Source organism: Triticum dicoccoides, chromosome 7B (assembly GCF_002162155.2).
Source record: "Triticum dicoccoides isolate Atlit2015 ecotype Zavitan chromosome 7B, WEW_v2.0, whole genome shotgun sequence".
Classification (NCBI taxonomy): domain Eukaryota; kingdom Viridiplantae; phylum Streptophyta; class Magnoliopsida; order Poales; family Poaceae; genus Triticum; species Triticum dicoccoides.
The window spans coordinates 571,639,607-571,662,942 of NC_041393.1; the positions used below are offsets into that span (position 1 = coordinate 571,639,607).

Genomic DNA, 23,336 nt, shown 5'->3' on the forward strand with positions numbered 1-23,336 from the left:
CCACCCTCGTATTTGTGTCGTTCCGCCACTACCATCAAGGGGGAGGAGGCATGTGACGCCCCCGAGCCAACAAGGCAGATTTGTAACTGAACAGACCAACCGCAACCTCCATCCCGCTCACTCTCAACCGCAGCTCCCATCCCCTGCTCACTCAACCCTCACTCTGATCACAAAGTCCATCAACTTGTGTTTTAAGTGAGCCAGTGATCAATGCCGCTATGGCCGGCCAGTAAAGGGATAAGGGCGGCAACCGCTTTCCCATCTTGATGTTAATACCTCCTGATTCTATATTGGACCCACCCTTCATCCCAAGCTCTACCACGACGGCACCACGCTCATGTGCTCCCATGGAAAAAGAAAGCTATGAATAAAAATGTTTGTCCAAAGCATGAAAAATGTCAATGTTCCTCTCCTCTTCTCTCCCTCACGTGTACATGCCTGATTCAAACAGATATTAGTGAATAAATCAAATAGATAATTATTTAGTGAATGCCACAATAGACGTCATCCGTCTACATATTTTCATATTCATACCAGTTGAATTCTGCATGCACCGTCTTATTACTCCTCCCTTCCTTCACCCACCCTCTGACGGTAGGCAAACATCCCCTCCCTCCTTGCCTGTGACGTCTCCTCTGTGTCCCAAAGACTGATTCTTAGACTAACAGTGCAAGTATGCATTGGTAGATAGAGACGTATAACTGGTGTTATTTGTGGACAATATGATTATGCGGTGCGCAAGCAAGACGTGAAGACAAAATATTAAATTATAGAGCTTTTCTCTAAGTGCGATACACACCGTCCCTACAAAAACCCTTAAAGAAAATAAATTTGAACTAATAAGCCCGTGTATTGCAACAGGGGTATAAATATGCTAGTGCTTCAACGTCAATTATCCCAAATATACATCTTTAGAATCTTAACTAATGCATTTTACTATATTAGGCAGCATTGTTAATTTATTTTCTACCCTTCAAGCACTCTTCTTCGTCCTCCTCTTCACCCACTACCTCTACCTTCCCGATCCAAGCTTGCCGCCAAGCTCGCAACCACCATCAATGGCGCATCCATCTGAAAATCCCCCAACCTTTCACATCCACACCATGAATTTTGATGGATTCTTTGCCATTTTCTTCTTCCTTCAGAGTCATCAAACAATAATATCAATGTATAAGTAATTAGCGTAAACACCATACTCCTCTATGCTTGCACGCGGCTGCTATGACCACGACCTATCCCGACTCTCCTACATGATGTGCTTCAACTCCAACAATTTTTTCCCTTACTCCGGCGACGTGCTTCACGATTCATATGTTTGGGATTTGTTTCATCGATGGACCCTAACGTTAATGCATGAACTTGCCAAAAGGTTCAGATTGACGCAGTTACTACATCTAAATCAATAGTACTGCTTCTGCAGTAACGTACGTACCAATGGTATGGATTACTATTTAGTATTTACAAACCCGAATAATAAACAACAGTGTTGTTAAACAATGCTGATAGTATCTTAATGTGCAGCTCACATGTACAAATTTAAACTCTTATGTCTTAGCTCGGATATGTATGCTAGTTAGGCAATCTTAGAGGAGAGCTAGTAAATATCAAGAGGCATAAAATAAATCATAATATCAAAATGCAGGAACAAACGTGACTTTGTTAGAGAGAGAGAATTGACCTTGTTCTTCACCAAAATCTTCAAGGTTATTCTTCTTCTCTTCTTTCTATATATCTACACACATTGTGTTTAGCAAAATCAAGTATCAATATCAAATTCAGCTAGCTAACAAGGTCTGCATCCATCAGGGAAAAAAAGTTAACTCTGCTCACCTGTAGTGGGTTAATAAACGTTGAAGGTTGCTGGCCATAAAATTGTTGTAGACCAACTCCACGAACACCGGCAGGGAACATTGCCATGCGAGGACCAACAGTTTGAGCCGTTGAAATAGGACGCTATTGTGAATACCGTGCCTGCAACAAACAACAATATTAGTGTCACAAAATCTAATTGCTGCACAAAAGCAGCACAAATAAATAAATAACATGGAAACCCTATTTAGGTAACATATACAATTTTTCCTTGTCTCCTGAGTATTCAAGTACATCCTTGCATCAGGGACGCCCTTTGTGAATGTCTCGATAGTATATTTAATTCTCCAAGAATCAGAAAGAAGATTCGCCCTCCATTTAGACAATGGGTAGCATAACAGGTGATCAGGCCGCTAACAACAATCAGGGAAAATTTATCTAGCTAACAAGGCCTGTACACATGCTCATAGAATACATTGCAAATGCCAAATTCAGTTATTTACACGAGGAATGGACGTCATGCTGACATGCCTCACCAAGAATTATCTGAGAGCTAGTTATTCCTATCAAGCATGCACATACTATGCAAAAAACAACCCAAATGATTGTACAACAGAGGGAAATCATCTAAGACTGTTGACATAAAAAGATAACTTAGTCCATTCCAAGAACCCCGTACAACATTTATCTTCTCTAACTGAACTTTGGATTTGCAAAATAGCATATTCTTGAGAAGCAACAGCTTTAGCTTGCTTAGAAATTTACCTTTAATGGTTTAGATAGTAGTTGTGCATTTCTTAGAAGCTAAAACTACAGAACCGGTAAAGAGAAATATCTGTGTTTTAGTATTTGAGAGATTCCTTTCATATGCATGTTTCAGGAAAGTACAGTGTAGGATGACATAATATCTTTTCACCAAGCAAGATATACAAGCTAAAATTACAGAAGGGGTAAAGAGAAATCTGTGTATTAGTATTTTAAAAATTCCTTTCATATGCATGATACAGAAAAATACGGTGTGGGATGCCATCTGCAGGGGAATGTTGGTTGATTCCTTTGTCAACAAACAAGATACTGGAGTAAGCAAGAGCAGGAAGTTAAAAGAAAACTCATATATTACTTCCTCCTAGATATATTCTGTATAAAATTGACTCGTACAAAAAATTCTAGATGCTTTGCCTTAGATGGGATTGCGTAGCTAGATAGCACTGGTCCTCCATGGATCCGGGGTGAGACCCAGCCGTGGAGTAAAACAAGGAGAAGGCCTGGGTGAGCTCCTCCATGGATTCGGCAGCGACCACCGTGGCCACCTCGCTGGCGTCGTCGGTGGTGGCCGGGGAAGCTACGTCGGTTGTGGCCATGACCAGATCTGTAGAGCACGACGACGGGAGGTCGGGGAGGGAGAAGAATGGCGACGGTGGAGGTCCCCTTCCGTCCATCAAACAACCTTTCTAGCTAGCTTCATTTTCTATTTTGCTGACTGGGAAATATAGCACATCGATGATATCATCTTTCTACGTGACAAGACTTGACTTCTATACATAAAAGCAAATGATCATAGGACCATTCCGCATAGAACAGAGAAGATTGATGCTTATTAATAAAACATATGGAAAAGAATATGCACCTTCTTTCTGCTGAAAAATTCTATCTATTGTAGCATAATGATTATAATGTTTCAGGAACAACACTTCAAATGATATGTGTAGACAGTATTTCATATCCTTAAATTCCCAACCATCCAATACTCATATTCCTATAAGTATGCATGACAGAGCTGCAAATCATGTACTGATTAAAGCATGTATTTTCTTTGGCTCTACCTATCCATTATAGAGTAAATAGCTCTTTCCACAATAAGAGTTATCCATACAGTGACAGTATTTAATTATGAAAAGAAAATAGAGAGGCAAATACTTAGTGGCTTTTGTGGAGAAGCTGGGGAGTAGCTTCACGGGATCAATCCAACTTGCCTAGCAGCAGCGAGGTGACGTCCGACCCTTGGCACAACCCAACCCAGGACGAAAGAAGTGATTAAGGGACTCTCGATCCCGTCTTGGGGCACTGACGATGCTGTTTCCCGTGCACTGCCGTGGGAGAGAGGAGGGGGGCTGTGGTGAAGAGGGCGAGCCATTACGCATGAGCTGGCGCCGTCCTGCTGCGCTTGATCATCGTTGATGCACTGCCCGCTGTTTCCACCGAGCCCGAACAACCTCAAGGACCAGGCCTAGGGTTTGTAGTCGCGCCCTCTGTGGACAAATCAAGGTGGAAAGGGGGAGGGAGGGGAGGCGGGAGAAGGGGAGGGAGCTGCGGCGGCGGCGGCGGCGGCCTGGTCGCGGGGCTGCTAGGGACGGACGTGTGGAGGCAGCGGTGCCCGCTCCCCTTTATTTCTCCCTGGCCCTCTCTCGTTCTCTCTAGAAGAAAGAAAAGGAAGGATAGAGCGACCAGACCGGCCAAAAAAAAAGAAAGGAAGGATAGAGCGACCAGACCAGCCCAAAAAAACAGGCTGCAAATTGGCAGTGAACCAGGAAAAAAGACAGGGACACGTGTCTATTAACGGGAGCGATGACGCGAGGCGCTGGGAACGCACGGCGTTGCCTCTAGCTTAGCCACTTTAATCTTTACCTTTACCTAATAATAATAAAGAAAATTGGGTTTCTGTCGTCCGTCGTCGCTAGCGATTTTGCATAAACATCACTCTGTTTCAGAGAATTTAACCCGCAGTCCTGTTTTAAGTAAGAACGAATCATTTTTTTTGCATTTTACAGAAAAACCCATATGCTTTCTTACGAAGCGAGAAGGAGGCGGGGTCGGCCTGGTTTGCCGGCACTGGAGAGGCTCGTGGCAGGGAGCTCCTCTCCTCTGCTTCGGGCGTGAGGCGGCTGAAGCGCTCGGGCTACGGAGCTGCGGGGCGGGAGGGTGAAGAATGGCACGGGCACTGGATGGGACTTGGTTCAGGTCTCCGGCGAGATGGGGATTGCATGGAGAGGGTCTGGATGCGAGCGGGTCCTTGGCCGGCGGCGCTCGGGCATCGAGCGGCCATGGCCATCTCTCTGAAGAAAAATAGTAGAAGAAAGGGAATCAAATAAGAATGTGGGCAAAGACCTGCCGCAAAGACAAAAACATCTCGGAAGATCAATACGACATATGCGTGCATGCCCCAGCTCAGGAGAAGAGAGACACTGAGACACAGCTGGTAGCCTGGTACCAGCGAGGAAGGAACCAAAAAAAGGGCCGAGGCCCGGGCGTCGCTGCCCCGCTTGTTGTCGTCCCGGCAGCAGCCGTGCGGCCCGTGCCAGTCCCGCAGCTCCGGTGGCCTCACATTAGCCGTACATCGGACGACCTCGGCAGGACCGCTTGTCGGTGCACATCAGAGCAACCAAGAAAATAGAGTTGGGAAATCACCGGGCCGGCCTCGTAGCAACGCAGCCACCGGCGGGTGGTCGTAGCACCGGCGGCCGCCCTTGGAGCGCAGCTCAGCACCCAGCGTAGCCACGGAAATTGAAGCATCACCGCAGCCTCGCGGCACCTCCGTGGTTGTCGACGCTGTCGTAGCACGCCTCTCGCCGTGGCCCGTCGCCGCCTTGCAACATCCCGCAGCGCCGCCGCCGGGAACTGCCATCGTCCCGCAACCATGGTGGCTGTCGCCTTGCAGCACTATCATCTCCCCCTCTCACAGAAGAGCATGGCGAGCTCCGGCGGCCGGGCCGCGAGAGAGACGAGCCTATTAGGCATGGTGCTGTTGAAGGAGGAGCGGCGATTGAGAGATAAATGGTGGCACAGACGGCGCAAGGGGAAGATGGAATGGGGATCGGGAAAGACGACCAGGCAAGAAGATAAGGTCGTATGGAGGCAGCGGTGCGTGGGGCTGCTGGACACGAGTCATGTGCGCAGGGGGAAGCTGATGTGTTCAGACGCGTGGAACACCAGCGAGGCTGCTGGTTTCTTAGCAATCAGCCAACGTTAAACTGATATAGATAACGTGTTTTTTTTGTCTCGAAAAAGATAAATGTTTTTTTAATTAGAATTTGATTTTGTTTGGATCGTTCACGGTGGGGAAAATATCTCCGAGTCACCACGTACACGCATGTAGTTGCTCTCTGAACCTATATGCACTTGTTGCCGGATATGATGCTTGGTATTTTTGTTACAAGATTTGAATTTAGGTTTGTTTGTGTCCTCATGAAATCATACTGACTGACTATTAAGCTGTGAAAACTATATAGAAGACTAAGATATATACACAGTTTAGGATACACATATCGAAAACATATAACCTAACCGCCAACGGATATAAATTGTCTCCAGGCGTTTAGACGAGTGCATAATAAACCACCGCCACCAAAACACATACGTTTAAAAATTACCACCATGATTTAAGGCATAATCATCTAAAGAGGAGATTGACATCATAGTTTGGCTAATATCAACTTGAACACCAAACTAAAATGGTTCACAATTTCAAGAAATGTTCATCGCCATAAAAAGGATTCCATTTAAAAAAATATTCTCATTCAAAAACAACTTCTCAAAGTAAAAAAAAATCATGTTTGATGGTTGTTGGGTTAAGAGCGTGTGTTATGTTTTTTCTCCCGTTGCAACGCACAGGCTTTTTTGCTAGTTATCTTTTATATACCGATTACTTTGTGGACGAATTGAAGATAATGCCCTGTTTGTGAAGGAAAAGTCCAGCCAACAGAAAGCATTCAGTTCACTCTAGAAGAGCCTAGCTAGACCACTATAGGAAGAGAGGAGAAGAAGCTCACCCATTAGGAGCTTGGCAGACATGGTCACTGGAAGCACAGGCGAAGAACAGGCCGGTGGAAATGGCTCGCACGAGGAAGAAACGGGGACAGGAACAGATCTGCGATCCAATCCCATGTTAGCCGACCAATAATCAAATCCAAGAAAAAAGAACATGCGCCAAATGAGCACCTCAACTGGCATCACGGCATAAAAGTAGCCAGTGTTGTAGTAGTAACCATCAACCATTAATAGGAAACCATCAATCAGACCAGAAGGGCAAACCACAAAGCTACATAAAACAGACCCAAAGAAACTCTGAATTTCACCTCCACGGATCCATTACAATGAAGACCAATTCAGAAGACAAATATAGACTACATTGACTGAATAGGCAGAAAATACATGTAGATCCCAACTCCATTAATCCAAACAAACCAAAGGATCCATAATCACTAAAATAGGCTCCTGACACAATACCCAAGCCTCTATTACAGGCAAGGTGTTCGCCTTGAGATTCATCCACTTGTATGAAAATGACCTTATGGTAAACCTATACATGGCACGTGTATTAATTTGGGATGTGGCCGTGTAGAAACGTGTGGTGTCTCTAGGTTTTCGGTTGAAATTTTTTGAACGTGCGTACCTGTTCAGTTGGTATGCCTAGCGTTTTCTGTTATAGGTGGGCCAATTAGATCGGTTGACTTTGTATCCCAACATATTCTGAGTTAATTGCACAGAAGTACCACAATTCGGGCATCACATGCAGATTGGTACCACGATTGCTAATTTTTCGGTGTCAGTAACAACATTCGTCCAAATTTTTGCAAATTAGACTAAAACGCGTATTTATACGTATTGACAGTGTATCTGACCGTTGGGGCCCGTCCGTCAGGTGCCGACGTGGCATATCTTTGAGAAAATCTCGGGTTCATATTTCTATTTGTCAAAAAATAACACATGTAGTAATCTGCATGTTTACCAAACTAATATTTTTCTCAAAGATAATGCTATTAATACAGCCTGTGTAAAAATAAGAAAAAATGATCATTTTGCATCTATTAAAAAATGATCATTTTGCATCTACTAAATTATTTGTAAAATAATATTGCAGGCTTTGCTTGGCCCAGCTGCCGGCCCAGTGTGTGTGTGCTAGTACAATATAAATTTCGCCTGTATCAAGTCAACAGCTGTGGCGTAGTGGCTAGCGCGCCCGGCGGCAGACCTGCAGGTCGCCGGTTCGAATCGCGCGCGCGCCCGTTTTTTCGTTCCGGTTATTTATTTGTTCAATTCGCCGGAAACTTTCGAACAAGTCCGCGAAAAACTCGCGAACGAAAAAAAAGTCCCTCTCAATCGCGAACGAAAAAAAAGTCCCTCTCAATGGCGGTTTTCCTGCGAAAAAATGGGCATTTATGTGATTACATATAAAGCCAAGGGGTTTTCTGCAAAAAATATGCCACGTCGGCACCTAACGGACGGGCCCCAACGGTCAGATACACTGTCAATACGTATAAATACGCGTTTTAGTATTAGCAATCGTGGTACCAATCTACATGTGATGCCCGAATTGTGGTACTTCTGTGCAATTAACTCACATATTCTTTGTGCTTCGGTGCTTCTCTGCCTTTCTACTGGTTTTCGGTGCTTCGCTGGCCCAATTGGTGTTGCTTTGTCAGGCCCGTCTTTCCATCAGAAACAGCGGTGCCGCTTCGACCGCCCATCTGGACGTTTCTGCTGTGTTCCATCGCTATCTATAAACCTGAGTGCATGTATTTTGCTTGGGCAATCAGGAGTTTGCTTCGCTAGATATTGTTGTTCTATTACTTGCTGGTGGCCAATCAAGAATTTGCTACGTGATATGACTACGTGGTATGGCTACATTAGTTTCTTTTTCTAATTGATCTCTTTCAGCGTGTCCCATGTTTTATCCGGAAGCCTCCGGTCAAATCCTTCATCGTGTGGAGAAGACTCCCGCAAAATCTGCATGCACATCACCACCGCCGTACGAGCCTATAAAAGAGGATCCCTTCATTTCCTGTGTTCATTGTTCATTTTCACAGCCACCATCGAGTGCATGTTCTCCATCGAGTTGATCACTGCCGCGATTTCGACCGTCCGCCGCCGGCTCCAGTTCCGTAGCCATCCACCTCGCCAGCGGTTGGATGAGTTGATCTAGCTCCTCGCAGAAGCACGGCGGCACACTGCAGCATGGCGCAGGCAGACACAAACAAGCTGATGTGGAGGCGGCTCCCCGTTCGGCATGTGCATGGCGGCAGTTCTCCACGCCGTCACGCAGCACCGCAGTAGGGCACAACGGAGGGAGCGCTGCCACGCGCTCGCCGCGGCGGAGGACGACATGTGTGGTGCTGCCGTGGGAGGCGGGGTGGAGTTGGGATGAAAGGAGGAGAGTTGATGTTGCCGAGGGCGGCTGCTACGCATGGCCATGCACGGCAAGGATGCCGCTCTAGGCGTGACAAAAAAGCCATGGGGCAGCTCCGACCAGCTGCTAATGCCGACGCCGTCGTCCGAGGGAACCATCCTCAATCCGTCGCGTCGACGGATTGCTCTACTGCATCGGCTCGACTACTAGGCGCTTCGATGACGTCCACGCTCCTCCACCGCCGGATCCTGGCATAGCCTACGACGGTGTCGGCGATAACTACGACGTCGTCCAGCAGGATGCATGCGCCCCGCACCAGGTCCGGGGTCGTCGGGTGAGCGCGTCGCCGGCCACACACACACATTCCAAATGCTGATGCTCGCGAACAAGAGTAAGGGCCCACAAGCACGTCGAGCTGCGCACGAGGAGAGAAACGTAGGAGGGAGGTACGCGGATAATGGTGGCAGCAGTGCACCTGTTCTTCCAGGATGCAACTATTCTTCGAGGTGCCTCTTCTTTGTGTGCTGCCATCCATGTCTTCTTATACATCATTCCATCAATATTCGCTTTGTGGACGGATGTCCTTGCAGTGCAATCGCGAGGAGCGTTCCACGACGCGTCTATGGCAGAGTACACCAGCCAGGCGTGCACAAAGAGCATCCCCGGGCACTACGTTATCTACAGCGAGCTGCTGACCACGGGCGGAGCCGGCGCCAGCGCGATGGTGGACAAAGAGACCCTCGACGCTCGCTGCTTGGAGATGGAGGTGGCACTGAATACCGTTTACAGGCAGAGCAGGGTGGCGGGTGGGTCCATGGAGCCGGAGGAGCTGATGGACTAGGCCTTCTCCCGCAGGGCCCCCCATCAACCGATACAAGGTGCCCCGGTGTGCTTGACATTCCCGCCTGCCATCGAGCTGCTTAGACTCGTGCGCGTGGTGTACTTTAGCTCCGGCCTGCCGTACTGGACCTGACTCACACCCAGCGCTTTGAGTTTTGACTGAAGAGAGATCGTTGAACGAAATACGACGTTTCCATCTAAATTCTCTTGCATTTTTAGGGTAGCCTACTCTTTGTTTTTCAACAGGATCCATCGCTCCTTAGTACTACTCTCAAAACTAAGTGTATGTGCTCAAGAAGCAGTGACACTTTTAGGCAAGCCTTTGCTTTTCAATATGATCAGTGTATACAAATGGACACTCTCCAGACCTTATGTTCAGAATTCAGACTGAACAATTTTTCAGAGTTGCATGTTATCGCATGACCCCAGCGTTGATGAGCTCGAAAAAACATCACCAAACTTCAATGACGTTTGGTAGTAGCTGGTTTTCATTCTTTCCAAGGGATATACAGATTTAGAACTAAGATGTGTTTGTTTATTATACCATTTTGCTATGTAATAATAACCACTTTATTGCATCTACGAAAATGCCACAAGCACATAGCCACATACTGCAGCATATTTGTAGCTTTAGCACGACTAAACTACTTCCGTTCAGTTAGGATCCTTGAATATATCCGATCTTTTGTGTCAATTACCACAACCACAGTTACAAACTGCATGCGCAATCCAAAAAACGAGAATGTCTTTTAAATTTCACATTCATGTAAATTTTCTACGGTTTAAAGGCTGATAGGTGAGGTTCTTATGTTACATCTTCTATTTTTTCGGAGATACAAAGTGCTAATAACAAAGCGCTATATGACTCCCAACCAGGATTTTTGTTCCTTCTGTAACTTTTCCCGAGCTAAGGCTGATTGTTTTGGGTGAAGAAGGAAAACAAAATATAGAGGTCGCTGATTTGGGACTCAGTCTTGAGAAGCTCATGAGTTATTGCTTGCATGCTTGATATAAGGAAGTATTAGGACTATAGACGAAACAACCTTAGGAGGAGGCCAAACATGAGAGCTAGGTTGTTCGATCTGGGAACAAGTACGATGCATGCTTGATGTCTACACAGTAGTGTATATCTTGGTTCATTTCATTATTGGTCCTAACCTCACGGGGGGTTTATACCAGGATGATTTGATTTCAAGCTCCAATGCCATTTGTACTCACGTTTGAACTCTTCTGGTATCTTGTGTGTCTTCCCACCGTGCAAGTTCCCGTCGTGTTAGTTTCCTTTCAGCACGTCATGTTTAGTCACAATAAGAGAATCTTCTCCGGAATGTAATAGTGTGTCTTCTTTCCATCTAAGTTGTATGCCATCATAAGATAGTTATGAATGCAAAACTTTTCTCTTTAATTGCCTTGTGGGATGGTTACAATGCAGCTTTTTTCCTATAATTGCCATGTGATGAAAAGAGTGTACATGCAAGATATTCCAATACATACAACGCGGGGTTCGCTAGTAAATAAATCTAAAGATGATGGCCAAAAACAAGCAGACTAAATTCCTGTACTTCCATAGCACATCGTACAATACCATGTAAAGCATAAATCCTATGACAAGATGTTTACCATAACAGGTTACAGGAAATACGAAACAGCTAGAACAGGAATCAGTGTTAACCTGGAAGACAACTAACTCTCTGCTGGAACTGCTCCATCTCCCTAATAACTTTTGTTAAACACCAAAGCCAATTCACATAATCGCTGGTGCTTCTGAAGCTGCAGGAAAAGGGGGTTAGAGTGGAGATGATGCTTAAATTCAGATGGCATGTTAGTAAAGAGGATCCATCACCTTGACCTATCAGCATACCCACATGGCTTCTTCTATCTAACTCTTTCATTCCTGAGATGATACAATTAATACATCTTTTTTGAACAGACCCTACCAAATATACCTAGAAAAGGGGCATGCAAGCAACCAGTGGCACATAAGACCAACAGAAAATCAACAGCTGGCATCCCATACAAATGACTGCATCTTGCCGACAGCAAACCACTACAACTACAGTCCAACGAATAATCTTTATAAATCACATCTGGAACAACATTGGTTTGTTTCGTAGCTCCAACATGGCACATGTGAGTAGTTCGAACAAGCAAATCAGTAGGTCACTTGTAGGACATATAGCAGAAACGTAGAAAAGGAATAGGTCCACCATAATCCAGATAAGTGACAAAAATCCCCAATTCCAAAGGGTGAGGAAGCACAAAAATACAAGCAGAAAATGATACTGCTCTTAGATGCCAGGCTTCTACCAATAAGAGCACAAGGAAGATACACGGCTGCAAGAACGCAAGCACAGGCCTGGAGAGATGAGAAGAGAAGGAGAAAAGGGGTCGACCTGCAGAGCGGTGACTGAAGACGCGGCAGGAGGAACCGACCAGAACCACGAGCACCCGCACACAGTGGACCAACCTGCACGGGAAAAGAAGCAAATCAGGGATGAGCTTCAGGTAACCAGAACTGAACGGTCAAGAACAAACAAGCACGTACAGATCGAGGAACACAGAAACAGACCGGCGCACAAGCAGCAAGAACGAGTACACAAGGACAAGGCGAGGGGGATGGGCTCACCTCAGATCCTCTTGTCCAACCCTGTGGAGGCGCCCTCTGGTGCTGTTGTCAGACAGCTCGTGCTCGCCCTACCGTGTGATTGTTGAGCGCCGAGGAGGAGGTCGACCGCCGCAGCCATGCGGCCCAGCGACAAGAGGCCACGGGAGGAGAAGGGTGGGAGCATGGCAGCGGCGGCAGCTGAAAGTGCGAAGGGGAGGGGCACGAGTGCGAGGCGATGGCTAGGTTTCGTCCGGCGCTGGTTTTTATCCCTTGCGGTGTAAAAACGGCCGGCCTTGATAAGGGCACGTCAGGTTGGCAGATTGCATGGAACGGCTCAAATATCCAAATAGCTGAGAAGCGGCCGGCTCCTGCACGAATCAAGAATTGGGATGGCAAGTAGTGCGGAGCAATGGTTTGCAAACATTCGATGTGCAAACTTGTGTAAAATATATATTTTCTTCTTAACAGTTTATATATGAGAAATGCATATCATGATTTAATTCGTAAACCACCTTTGTAACACTCCATTATAGTAAAGATAATGAGAAGTTGCCCAAAATTAGTAGCAATTAATTGGTTGCAAAGGTAAAATAGTTACCCTAAGGAAATTTAATCAGTGCTACAACACCCAAGAGTGGAAGAAGATCTGTTTTGTGTTGCAGCTGAGTTAATTGTGATTCTAGAGATGATCATATGAATGTGCTAGTAGTCAACTCCTTGTACAGTAAAAATGCTAGGATAGGCTTACAATAGATTAGAAATGTTATCGATGTTTCATTGGCTCCCATATCTACCATTTGCAAGGTCTGGGTGAAATTACTGGATTATTTACCAAAGTACATTTTCACAAATTTCGTTGCACATTACTGAACACTGTGGTAACATCATGTGTTGCTTCTGCAGTCTGAACCAAAGAACCATCTATAAATTTATTAATTAACAGTGATGCTTCTTTGCATTAAGCAATAACAAATGTTAAGAAAAATCTACATTAACGACAGACTTCATGCTAACTAAAATGAAAGTTGTTAAACTGTATCCATTCTATGTCAGACAGCCACACACGCAACCTAACCTGATTTGATCTTGCATCAACCCCATAGAGGCGTACTAACAATGAATGCATCAACCTCATATGGATGCAGTGACAGCAAGTAACTCAGATGAACACCAATTTATTTAATCCCTCTTGCTTGTTGAGTAAAAAAGTGCATGCTGCTGGCGTGAATATGAGTAGAGTTGCCGTTTAATTTGAAAACAAAGGTAATAGTGAAACTGAACCTTCTCTTAATTGCAGAAGTTTTTGTGTCAATAATCTTCAATCCTAGGATAAATAGATACAATGAGGTTCTTGAAGAATATAGTGATACAAGCACCGAACTTGACATTAAATATACCATTTTAGTATGCTCAAAAGCAGATCAATATCCTCAGAAAGTAAAAAATGGGCCAATAAACTTGGAGTAGAAAAAACAGGTCAAATAATTTGGAAGGAGAGCTATCATGATGCAGACCTAAACATCCCTCCAGGAACGTTAGTGAGGCCTTGTATTGCTATTTTTAAACAATAATAATACACAACCTATGAGTTCTTCTGTTGGTAAATGTATGTTCATTTTATTTTCTTATGAAAAGTTAATTCTGTACCCAGCTTGGTATGAAAATATTGCATTTGTTATTATTTGTAATAGCTTATTTGTTGGCAGAAAATACAAATACTCCTGCCAGAGCCTCTACACCATCTTAGTCAGTCAAGAAACTACATATATCAAATAGAAAGCACACAAGAACAAATAAATTATCAAATAGCAAGTAGTAAAACGGAAACATGTGTAAACAAAAGAAAACAAAGCAAAACTATGCAGCTATCAGTTTGTCTTCAGATATTGTTTGTGGTTGCCCAGCCAATTCTACAGAAATGAAGAAAATATCTCTTAAGTAAAAGATTTAGTAAACCATGTATAAACTAATAAACATGTAGAACTATATATAAGCATGCAGACTCATGTTGCAGAAATTACTATAGTAGATCAGGAGATGCAAGTAACAAGTAGTTCAAAACAACTAATTAAGTTGTTAACTCGAAGAAAGGATTTCGGGACCAAACATTGATTCAGAGAGGGCATGTTGTACTAATTGAATAGTATGCAAGTAAAACCTCTAGAGATTAAAACCTTTAGGCTGACAGAGTGAAAGCTTTTATAAGCGTTGTAAATTCTTCTAATTTTTAAGAAACATCATTTTCTGAGACAATTGCACATGCTTGTGAGCTAATACTACCTAATCACAAACCGCTTTGCTTTCTTCCAACATTATGGGAAGACAAATCAACCAAGCAAACCTGAAATCCATTGCATTGATAGAAGGGAATAGAGTTTGAAAGTTACAGCAGTAGTCTCGCAAGCACATACGCGACAGGCGGTGTGAGCAAGACATACAAACGCGTGTAAGAAGGGTAGGCGCAACCCTAGTATAAATGTCTAAGTCTCCTCGATAAGTTGGCCAAGCCCCTTGGCCCCTGCGCGAGCCCAAGCTCTAGCATAAATTTAAAGATAACTCAGAAAACTGATTATCAGTCCCTCTCTCCAAAAATTCAGTTGTGCTGTTGCGTAAGATATAGTACGAAATTGCCAAATCTACATGCAAAAAAATATGCCAAATCATACACAATTGCTAGGCAACACAACCCAGAGGCAGAAGGGGAATGTTTTGTATCTGGTTCAATAAGTTGCCTCATATATCCATCTGGTTTGGTCGTGCGACCGCTTCTTGCAAAGATTTAGTCACTGGGGTCGGTAAGAACCATACCTTGCTTTTCAAGATGTGTCTCTCTAACTGGTGCGTCGTCGGCATCGCCTCTCACCTGCCTGCCGCGCGCATCCAGTAGCCTCCTCTCGTCGCTCGTCGCTCGTGGTCTTCTCCTTCCTCGCAGCACGCACGAATTTGGCCCAGGATGTCTTGTCCATGAAGGACGATTTCGGCGCATTGCAACAGGATTCAGAGGTGCTTCGAGGTGATGTATCTAAATTGCAACAAGAGGTATCATCCATCAGTTCCAAGCAAAGTGAAATGTGCACTCAGATTGGGGGTGTAGAACAAGCAGTGTTACAGTTAGGCAAACAGTTATCTGCTATGAGTTCTGTCCTGCAGTCACTCGTTCCAAAAACTGCAGAGCAGCGACAACCTGCTGCTGACAGTGGTACCAGCCAACAGGTAAAATCACCAACACTTGATATCAAAAAAAAAATCACAACACTTGCTCAAGCAGAGCTCCAGGCTCAGGAAACAAGGAATGAATATCTGCGTAAGCATTTGGAAGCAGAAAGAGAAATGACAAGACAATTTGAAGAAGCTCAACTTCAGAACTTACCTCTGGTCAGGGTTAACATGAGTAGGTTTCCCCCAGGTTTTCAGACTACAGATTTGACTGGTGAGGAAGACACTCCTGTGGCAAATCCAACTAGACCTCCTACACCTGCATTCCAACACTACCAACCAAATAGAGAGAGTCAGTTATGGCAGGGCTACTTCAAGACATATGAGCAAGAGATGCAGGCACAGTTCATGAAGGCCTTAACTAAAGGACCAAAGCTGGAATTCCCAAAATTTGATGGCACTGATCCTGTGGGCTGGATCAGACAATGCAACAAGTACTTCCAAATGTTAGCTGCCCCTGAGGAGTATAAAGTGTCATTAGCACAGCTATATATAGTAGGAGAGGCAGATGTGTGGTTAAGAAGATCTGGCATTGTAAAGAAGCAATTGAATTGGTCACAATTTGGCAAAGAGATCATTAAGAGATTTTCAAATCAGAACTCTTATGATCTCACTGAAAAATTCAATACTCTGAAACAGAGTAATCTGTCTGTCTCTGAATACAATAAACAGTTTGAAGATCTGATGGCTGAAATTCAAGAAGAAAATCCTTAATTCTCGGAACTTTGGTTTGTCAGATGTTATGTTAATGGATTAAGAGATGGAATTAAGTTTCAATTGAGACAATTGAGACCTCAAACACTTACTGATGCATTCTGTATGGCAAAGGATATTGAGCCCTGCCATCCTCCCCAAGTTGTTCAGCAAAAGAAATATGGAATTCCATACCATAATTATTATCAGAAACAGACCCAAACTCAGATAGCTAAAGTGGAAAATAACCCTGCTGTACAACAACCTCTTCATGGGAATAGGAACAGTGAAACACTCAATAACAAGGTGCAAAGAATTAGAAAAGCTGGAGAGTGCTGGAGGTGTGGAGATAAATGGGTGCATGGACATAAGTGTACTTTAGTTCCTAATGTGCATATGCTACAACAAGAGTTAGATGAAACTGGACCACAAGAGAATGAGGGAGAAGCATTGGAAGTTAAGAAGAAATAGTGGAGCAACCTGAGCAAGTTATGTTTATATCATCTCATGCTTTGGGTCAACAGCTCAGTGTGCAAACACCTACTGTGGCAGTTCCACATCTTTCATGAATGAGCAGTTTGCTGTGAAAGCAAATTGCCATCTCCTGCCTGTAAGACCCAGGGAAATCTCAGTAGCTGGTGGGGGCATATTATTAGTCTCTAATGCAGTAACACCCAACGGTTCATTTCAAATGGTTAAACTGAAATTAGAACATTCCTTCAGACTCTTAAATCTGCAAGTCATGATATGATATTGGGCTATGATTGGTTTACCACAGTGAGCCCAGTTTCTTTTGATATACCTCAGAATCAGTTCAGTTTCACTGTCCAAGGGAAAACAACAGTTACAACTCCTATATATACTGATCCAGAGAATATAGTAGAAAGACCAGCTGAACAGGCAGTTAAGTTGCTTGACAAAGGGGTCCAGGCATTCTTGATACAGCTAAACAGTATTGTGACTGAAACTCAAGAAATGCACTACATTCCTACTGCTGTGAACAAACTTTTGGAAGAATACAAAGATGTATTTGCTGAGCCTACTTCACTACCTCCTCAGAGAGCACTAGATCACAAGATAAACGTATTGCCTGGGGTCACTCCTCCTCACTCTAGACCTTATAGGGTGCCACATCATCAGAAAGCAGAAATGGAAAAGCAAATCACACATCTGTTAGAAAACAACCTTATCAGACACATCGGGTCGGTAAGAACCATACCTTGCTTTTCAAGATGCGTCTCTCTACTGGTGCGTCGTCGGCATCGCCTCTCACCCGCCTGCCGCGCGCGTCCAGTAGCCTCCTCTCGTCGCTCGTCGCTCGTGGTCTTCTCCTTCCTCGCAGCACGCACGAATTTGGCCCGGCCTTCTCCACCCTCCCCGTGCAGCCTGAGGTCGCGCGCAAGCACCGCGCTGCCTCGGCATCTGGTCATTTCTCCCTTCCCCACAGACCATAAGGGTCAAGCGCGAGCCGCCTCACCCACCGCGCCGCCGGATCTGGCCATCTCCGCCCCTCCCGACACAACCCCGCGGTCGAGCGTGAGCCGCCACTCTGTTGCGCTGGGTTTTGCGCCGCCGATCTGGCCTCCCCCGCGCGCCCTTCTTCCCCGGGATCTGGATGGGATGGGGGAACGAAAGAGAGGAGAGGAGAATGAATTGGGGAAAAGAAAAAAACCATGCCCCTACCTGTAAGGGACGCGATGTATTGTCGCTGTATCGGACGGCTCGCACGCGGCCGCTCGCGAGCCCCGAACCGCGCGCGGCCGCTCCCTAAGCAGTTGGGTTCGATGCCGCCGCCATTCTCCCCCCTCCTGGCCGCCGCGTCCGCCGCCGGCGAGCATTGCCCCTGGAGAAAAAGAAAAATACCGAAAAATCCAAGAAATTAATAAACAGAAAAGTCAAGAAGAAGAAAATATTCTCTGATCCGATGGGGAACTTTTTACTTCAACTCGTCATGTTCATCATTTCCTATGTACAATTGAACGAACACAATGTAACAAATTTTCTAACTACGCCTACACGATTTCAGCAAAACAACCTACAAAAATCCACAGAATTCGGCCTCAGTCGATCCCCTGTTGCACAACTCGCACAGTTATCTCACGGGCAAGCCTCGCGAAATCTCTCGACGGCAATCTTGTCCGCGCATGTCACGGCCTGGACGAGGATGCTTGCCAGCACCCGGAACTCCTCCGTGCTCTTGCGGAGGGCGTCGAGGCACTGGGCCGAAGCCGTCGCGGCGACCAGGAGGTCGGATGTGGTCTCGGTCCTGGTGACCGCGTTGACGCGAGCCCCCGCGTCAGCGCGAACCGCGAACAGGATGGAGATGGACAGGGAATCGACTGCGCTCGCTAGCTGGACAAGGCATTGCCCCAGATGAGCTCCCCAAGCAACCGCGAGCGGGTGCCGCCTGGGGAGGTTAGGCACGGGCGGGTGCCGCCCGGGGAGGTTAGGCTCGGGCGGCTGCAGCGCCTGAAGCGCACGCTCCATGCCGATGGGGTTACCGCCGACGAAGTCTGCGCATATCCTGTCGAGGTGGCCGCGGGCCGAGCGCAGGAGGCCGCAGGCGTTGGCGACGTGGAGCCTCGCCTCTCTGAGGTTCCCCTCGAGCGGTGCGTCCGCCGCATCCCGCAGCTCCTCGACGAGGGGTGCCGCGTCGCTCAGGTTCGCGTTGCCGTCGGCGACCCACTCCAGGAGCCGAGCAAGGCGACGGCTGGCGTGCTCCAAGACCCTCCGCATCTCTAGGCCTGGACTCGCGGCCTCGCCCTCCATCGCCCTCCGCCTTCTGGATTCTTCCCTCTCTTTGCCCTAATCTGTGCTGGCTTGTGGTTTTTGCAGGTGTGCCGTGGAAGCGGATGACGAAGCGATCTACGAGTATTTATAGGCGAAGGCTCCCCCTCTAGTTATGCCAGCATCGGGTCTCGCCCACCTCCAGATGAAGAAGGTTCGCCTGAGTCGGCGGCAGCATTCGATTTTGGAGGCATGAGGTGGGGATCGCTGCCTGTCAGGCCTCGGTCCAAACAGGCTCGGATATGCAAACTCCGGCGCATCTGTCTTGTTGCTCTAACAGATCTATTCGTAATCATCATAGATTTCGGCACAAATTTATTGGACGGACTTCACTAGGGCGCGACATACCATCTGTCACGTACACGTGATGTCACCAACACGGCGTGTCAGCAGCTTCACAGAATCATGGAGCAAGCTTCAGCAACAGCATTTTTTTTTGAGCAAAAGCTTCAGCAACAGCAAGGGCGGGAGAACGAGAGTCAAGCGGTGGGCCGCTCAACAGGCCCACCCGCGCACGCAGGCCACCCCACCCAGTGGCTTGCAAGCCGAAATTAGGCCCGATAAGGCTTTAACGGTTCTCATCGTTTAAATACTCTCCCTCTTTCTCGTGGAGGGGCTTGATCGGCGATTCAAGGCGCAAAGGTGAGAAAATCGTCCAATCCGTCACCAAGTTACTGAAGGGGACTACAAATGCCTTGGATGGGCATGGCCTTATCAGCGACCGATCCATCATCGACCTCACGTCCACCAGCGGCGTACAGGGCAGGGCTTCGACGAGGAAGAGTAGGGCATGGAAGACGGCAGCACCTCTAGTCTCGTGAAATAGTATTTGTCCCATGTCCTACTCTACCTCGCCGGCAACCGCACCAACACTTCGTGGGACGCAGCCATCTGCCAGATATGGACACGGACGAAACAACAAGGAAGGTCGCCGGCGAAAACTTAGAATAGTTTTACGTTGCATGTAATCATAAGGATATCCGGTTGTGAAAATGATTTTTTTTTGTTGGCCGGTCGTTGTTCGCGGGTGTTTGGGGGACGGATTTTGCAAATTGTGGTTGTAGATGTTCCAAGAGCAACTCTAGCACAATCCGTCCCGCAAAATTGTTTGACGTTTCACCCTAAAACGATTTTGCAGGTAGTTAAGACCGGGGCGCAGAACAGATCTTGCAAACCCATATGTGAACTTTTAAACTTAAGATACATTGTGTTCCCTTCGTTTGGAACGCATCGGAGATCATCAACATAGATAAACTAAAACTAATGACGTCGAGGCGGTGGCTCACGGCTGGATGTTAAGGTAGTACTCGGCCGCCGACCGGTAGAGAACGCTGGCGAGCTCGAACACGTCCTTCGCCGCCTCGAGCCGTTCGGTCGCCCTCTTCATTAGCCGCCACCGCGTCCTTCGCGGCGGCGAGCTCGATCTGTACATCGCGAAGCCCCTTTGTGGTTGGCCAAAGAGCTTCCCCGAGCTTGTGGAAGCTAGACCATGAGTCCCGGTCGGCGTCTCGACGGCAGGCCAGCTGGAGCCGCAGGACTCCGTGCTGTGTCAGGCGTGCTTGCGCGGCGGTGATCCCCTCCCTCCGCCTCGGCCACCATGCTCGTTTGCCCCTCCCGCCATCAATCTGAAGGAAATGGACGCCATGGCATGGAATCTGTAACCCAAGTTTGGAAAGGGGGGCGGCGAAGGAGAATGGAAGACGGGAACCCTAAGTCGCCTCACGTCCGATAGATATAGCGGCTGGGGGGGTGTGGGCGCTTGAATATTTTTTATGGGTCGTGCCAAATATAATCCCCCCTCCATTCCTAAATACATTTGTATTTCCCTCCGTTCCTAAATACATCATGCTCAAGCCGTAAAACGGGCCCATGCTCAAGCCGTAAAACGGGCAAATACACTAAATCCGTCGGAAATTTACGCGCTGGCGATGTGTTTAGCGCATATGATGGAGTTGCTCTAATTCCCTTCTTTCTCATCCCCTTTCCCCAATTCCCTCCGGCCCAAGCCCCCTCCTTTTCTTCGCACACGCCGACCGGCCCAGCTCCGCCTCTTCTTCGCACGCGGCGGCAGGCGCGGCTCTGCCTCCTCCCCGCTCTACCCGCTCCCTCCTACCCCTTGCTCTCATGACCCCCTCTCCCTCCGTCGCCAACCCTCACGCATGGCAGAAGAGGCGAATGGTGCCAATGTCGCAGGAGAGGGGGAGCAGGGCTGCCGGGGCTCGCGGTTGAAGGCGCCGGCGCTGGTGAGGCGGCTCGCTGTTGGGTGGTTGCGGTTGTTGCCATGGCTGCGGGCGGATCGGTCTGAGCGGATGTGGGCGCACGGAGGCGTAGGCGGAGGGAGTACTGGAGTGGTCTCGTTGGCGACAGCTGGGCCAGCCGGCGGGAGCTGGATCGATCCGAGCTGGCATGCCGGCACCCCATCGATGTCTTGCATGTCCAGCCAATCCTGCTCGACGACCAGGTGCTTGTGTCCGCCGTGCAGCACGCGCTCGCTTGCTGACCTCGAGCTCCAGCCGGAACAGCTTGTCGCCAAGGTATCTCGCCCCCCTCTTCTTCCTTCCTTAGAGCATCTCCAACAGTCGCCCAACGCGCGGCGCGCTAAAAATGCGTTTGCAGCACGCTGGTCGCCTGTTTTGGTGTGGCGGGGAGCGTTGGCTCCAGCACCGCTGTAAACTTTAGCGCGCGCGTAGCTCCAGCAGATGCACTAAAATGCAGTGCGCGCGAGCAGTCGGCGCTTGCCATATGTTGCATTTTGGGCACGAAGTGAATTTCAAACATCAAAACAAAGACATGGCATAATTTAAATCACACAAACAAGTTCATGATGACATAAAAGTTCATGCCCACAAGTTCAAATTCATGCCCACAACTGAAGGAAATATGCCCTAGAGACAATAATAAAGTTGTTATTTATATTTCCTTATATCATGATAAATGTTTATTATTCATGCTAGAATTGTATTAACCAAAAACTTAGTACATGCGTGAATACATAGACAAACAAAGTGTCACTAGTATGCCTCTACTTGACTAGCTCGTTGAATCAAATATGGTTAAGTTTTCTAGCCATAGACATGAGTTATCATTTGATTAACGGGATCACATCATTAGAGAATGATGTGATTGACTTGATCCATCCGTTAGCTTAGCACGATGATCGTTTAGTTTGTTGCTATTGCTTTCTTCATGACTTATACATGCTCCTATGACTATGAGATTATGCAACTCCAGAATACCGGAGGAACACTATGTGTTATCAAACGTCATAACGCAACTGGGTGATTATAAAGATGCTCTACAGGTGTCTCTGATGGTGTTTGTTGAGTTGGCATAGATCGAGATTATGATTTGTCACTCTGATTGTCAGAGAGGTATCTCTGGGCCCTCTCGGTAATGTACATCACTATAAACCTTGCAAGCAATGTGACTAATGAGTTAGTTGCAGGATGATGCATTACGGAATGAGTAAAGAGACTTGACGGTAACGAGATTGAACTAGGTATTGAGATACCGATGATCGAATCTCGGGCAAGTAACATATCGATGACAAAGGGAACAACGTATGTTGTTATGCGGTTTGACCGATAAAGATCTTCGTAGAATATGTAGGAACCAATATGAGCATCCAGGTTCCGCTATTGGTTATTGACCAGAGACGAGTCTCGGTCATGTCTACATAGTTCTTGAACCCGTAGGGTCCGCACGCTTAATGTTCGATGACGATCGGTATTATGAGTTTATGTGTTTTGATGTACCGAAGGTTGTTCGGAGTCCCGGATGTGATCATGGACATGACGAGGAGTATCAAAATGGTCGAGACATAAAGATCGATATATTAGAAGGCTATGTTTGGACATTGGAATGGTTCCGGTTGAGTCACCTCAGTCATATCGTTGTAGTGCTTAGGCGAAGCCCTGCGTCGGTAATTTCATCATCACCGTCATCACGCCGTCGTGCTGACGAAACTCTCCCTCGACCTCAGCTGGATCTAGAGTTCGTGGGACATCACCGAGCTGAACGTGTGCAGATCACGGAGGTGCCCTACTTTCGGTAATAGGATCGGTCGGATCGTGAAGACGTACGACTACATCAACCGCGTTGTCATAGCGCTTCCGTTTTCGGTCTACGAGGGTACGTGGACAACACTCTCCCCTCTCGTTGCTATGCATCACCTAGATGGATCTTGCGTGTGCGTAGGAATTTTTTTTGAAATTACTGTGTTCCCCAACAACAACATCATCCACCAAGTTCAAAATCCGAACC

The 23,336-nt window shown here is 46.9% G+C and overlaps 1 protein-coding gene and 1 long non-coding RNA gene across 2 annotated transcripts; one reads left to right on the top strand and one right to left on the bottom strand.

The window, feature by feature from the left end:
• Positions 1-13: 13 nt before the first annotated feature.
• LOC119338079 lies at positions 14-17,951 on the bottom strand. Its single transcript, XR_005163788.1, has 10 exons — positions 17,506-17,951; positions 16,767-16,894; positions 15,956-16,050; positions 15,748-15,865; positions 12,399-15,399; positions 11,445-12,239; positions 6,576-6,673; positions 1,831-3,178; positions 1,679-1,732; positions 14-635 (listed from the first exon to the last, which is right to left on the bottom strand). It is a non-coding gene; the product is annotated as an uncharacterized LOC119338079 (long non-coding RNA).
• LOC119338078 (probable indole-3-acetic acid-amido synthetase GH3.8) lies at positions 8,624-10,265 on the top strand. The gene is made up of 2 exons (XM_037610375.1): positions 8,624-9,438; positions 9,523-10,265. Exons 1-2 carry the CDS (start codon positions 9,390-9,392, stop codon positions 9,771-9,773), a joined length of 300 nt encoding a protein of 99 aa, XP_037466272.1. The 5' UTR covers positions 8,624-9,389; the 3' UTR covers positions 9,774-10,265.
• Positions 17,952-23,336: the final 5,385 nt, after the last annotated feature.

Excerpts from the sequence above, each read along its gene's own strand:
- LOC119338078 (XM_037610375.1), top strand. The coding sequence starts at position 9,390 with ATGGTGGCAGCAGTGCACCTGTTCTTCCAGGATGCAACTATTCTTCGA. Across the intron at positions 9,439-9,522 it reads GGATGCAACTATTCTTCGAG|TGCAATCGCGAGGAGCGTTC; the intron begins GTGCCTCTTCTT and ends ATGTCCTTGCAG.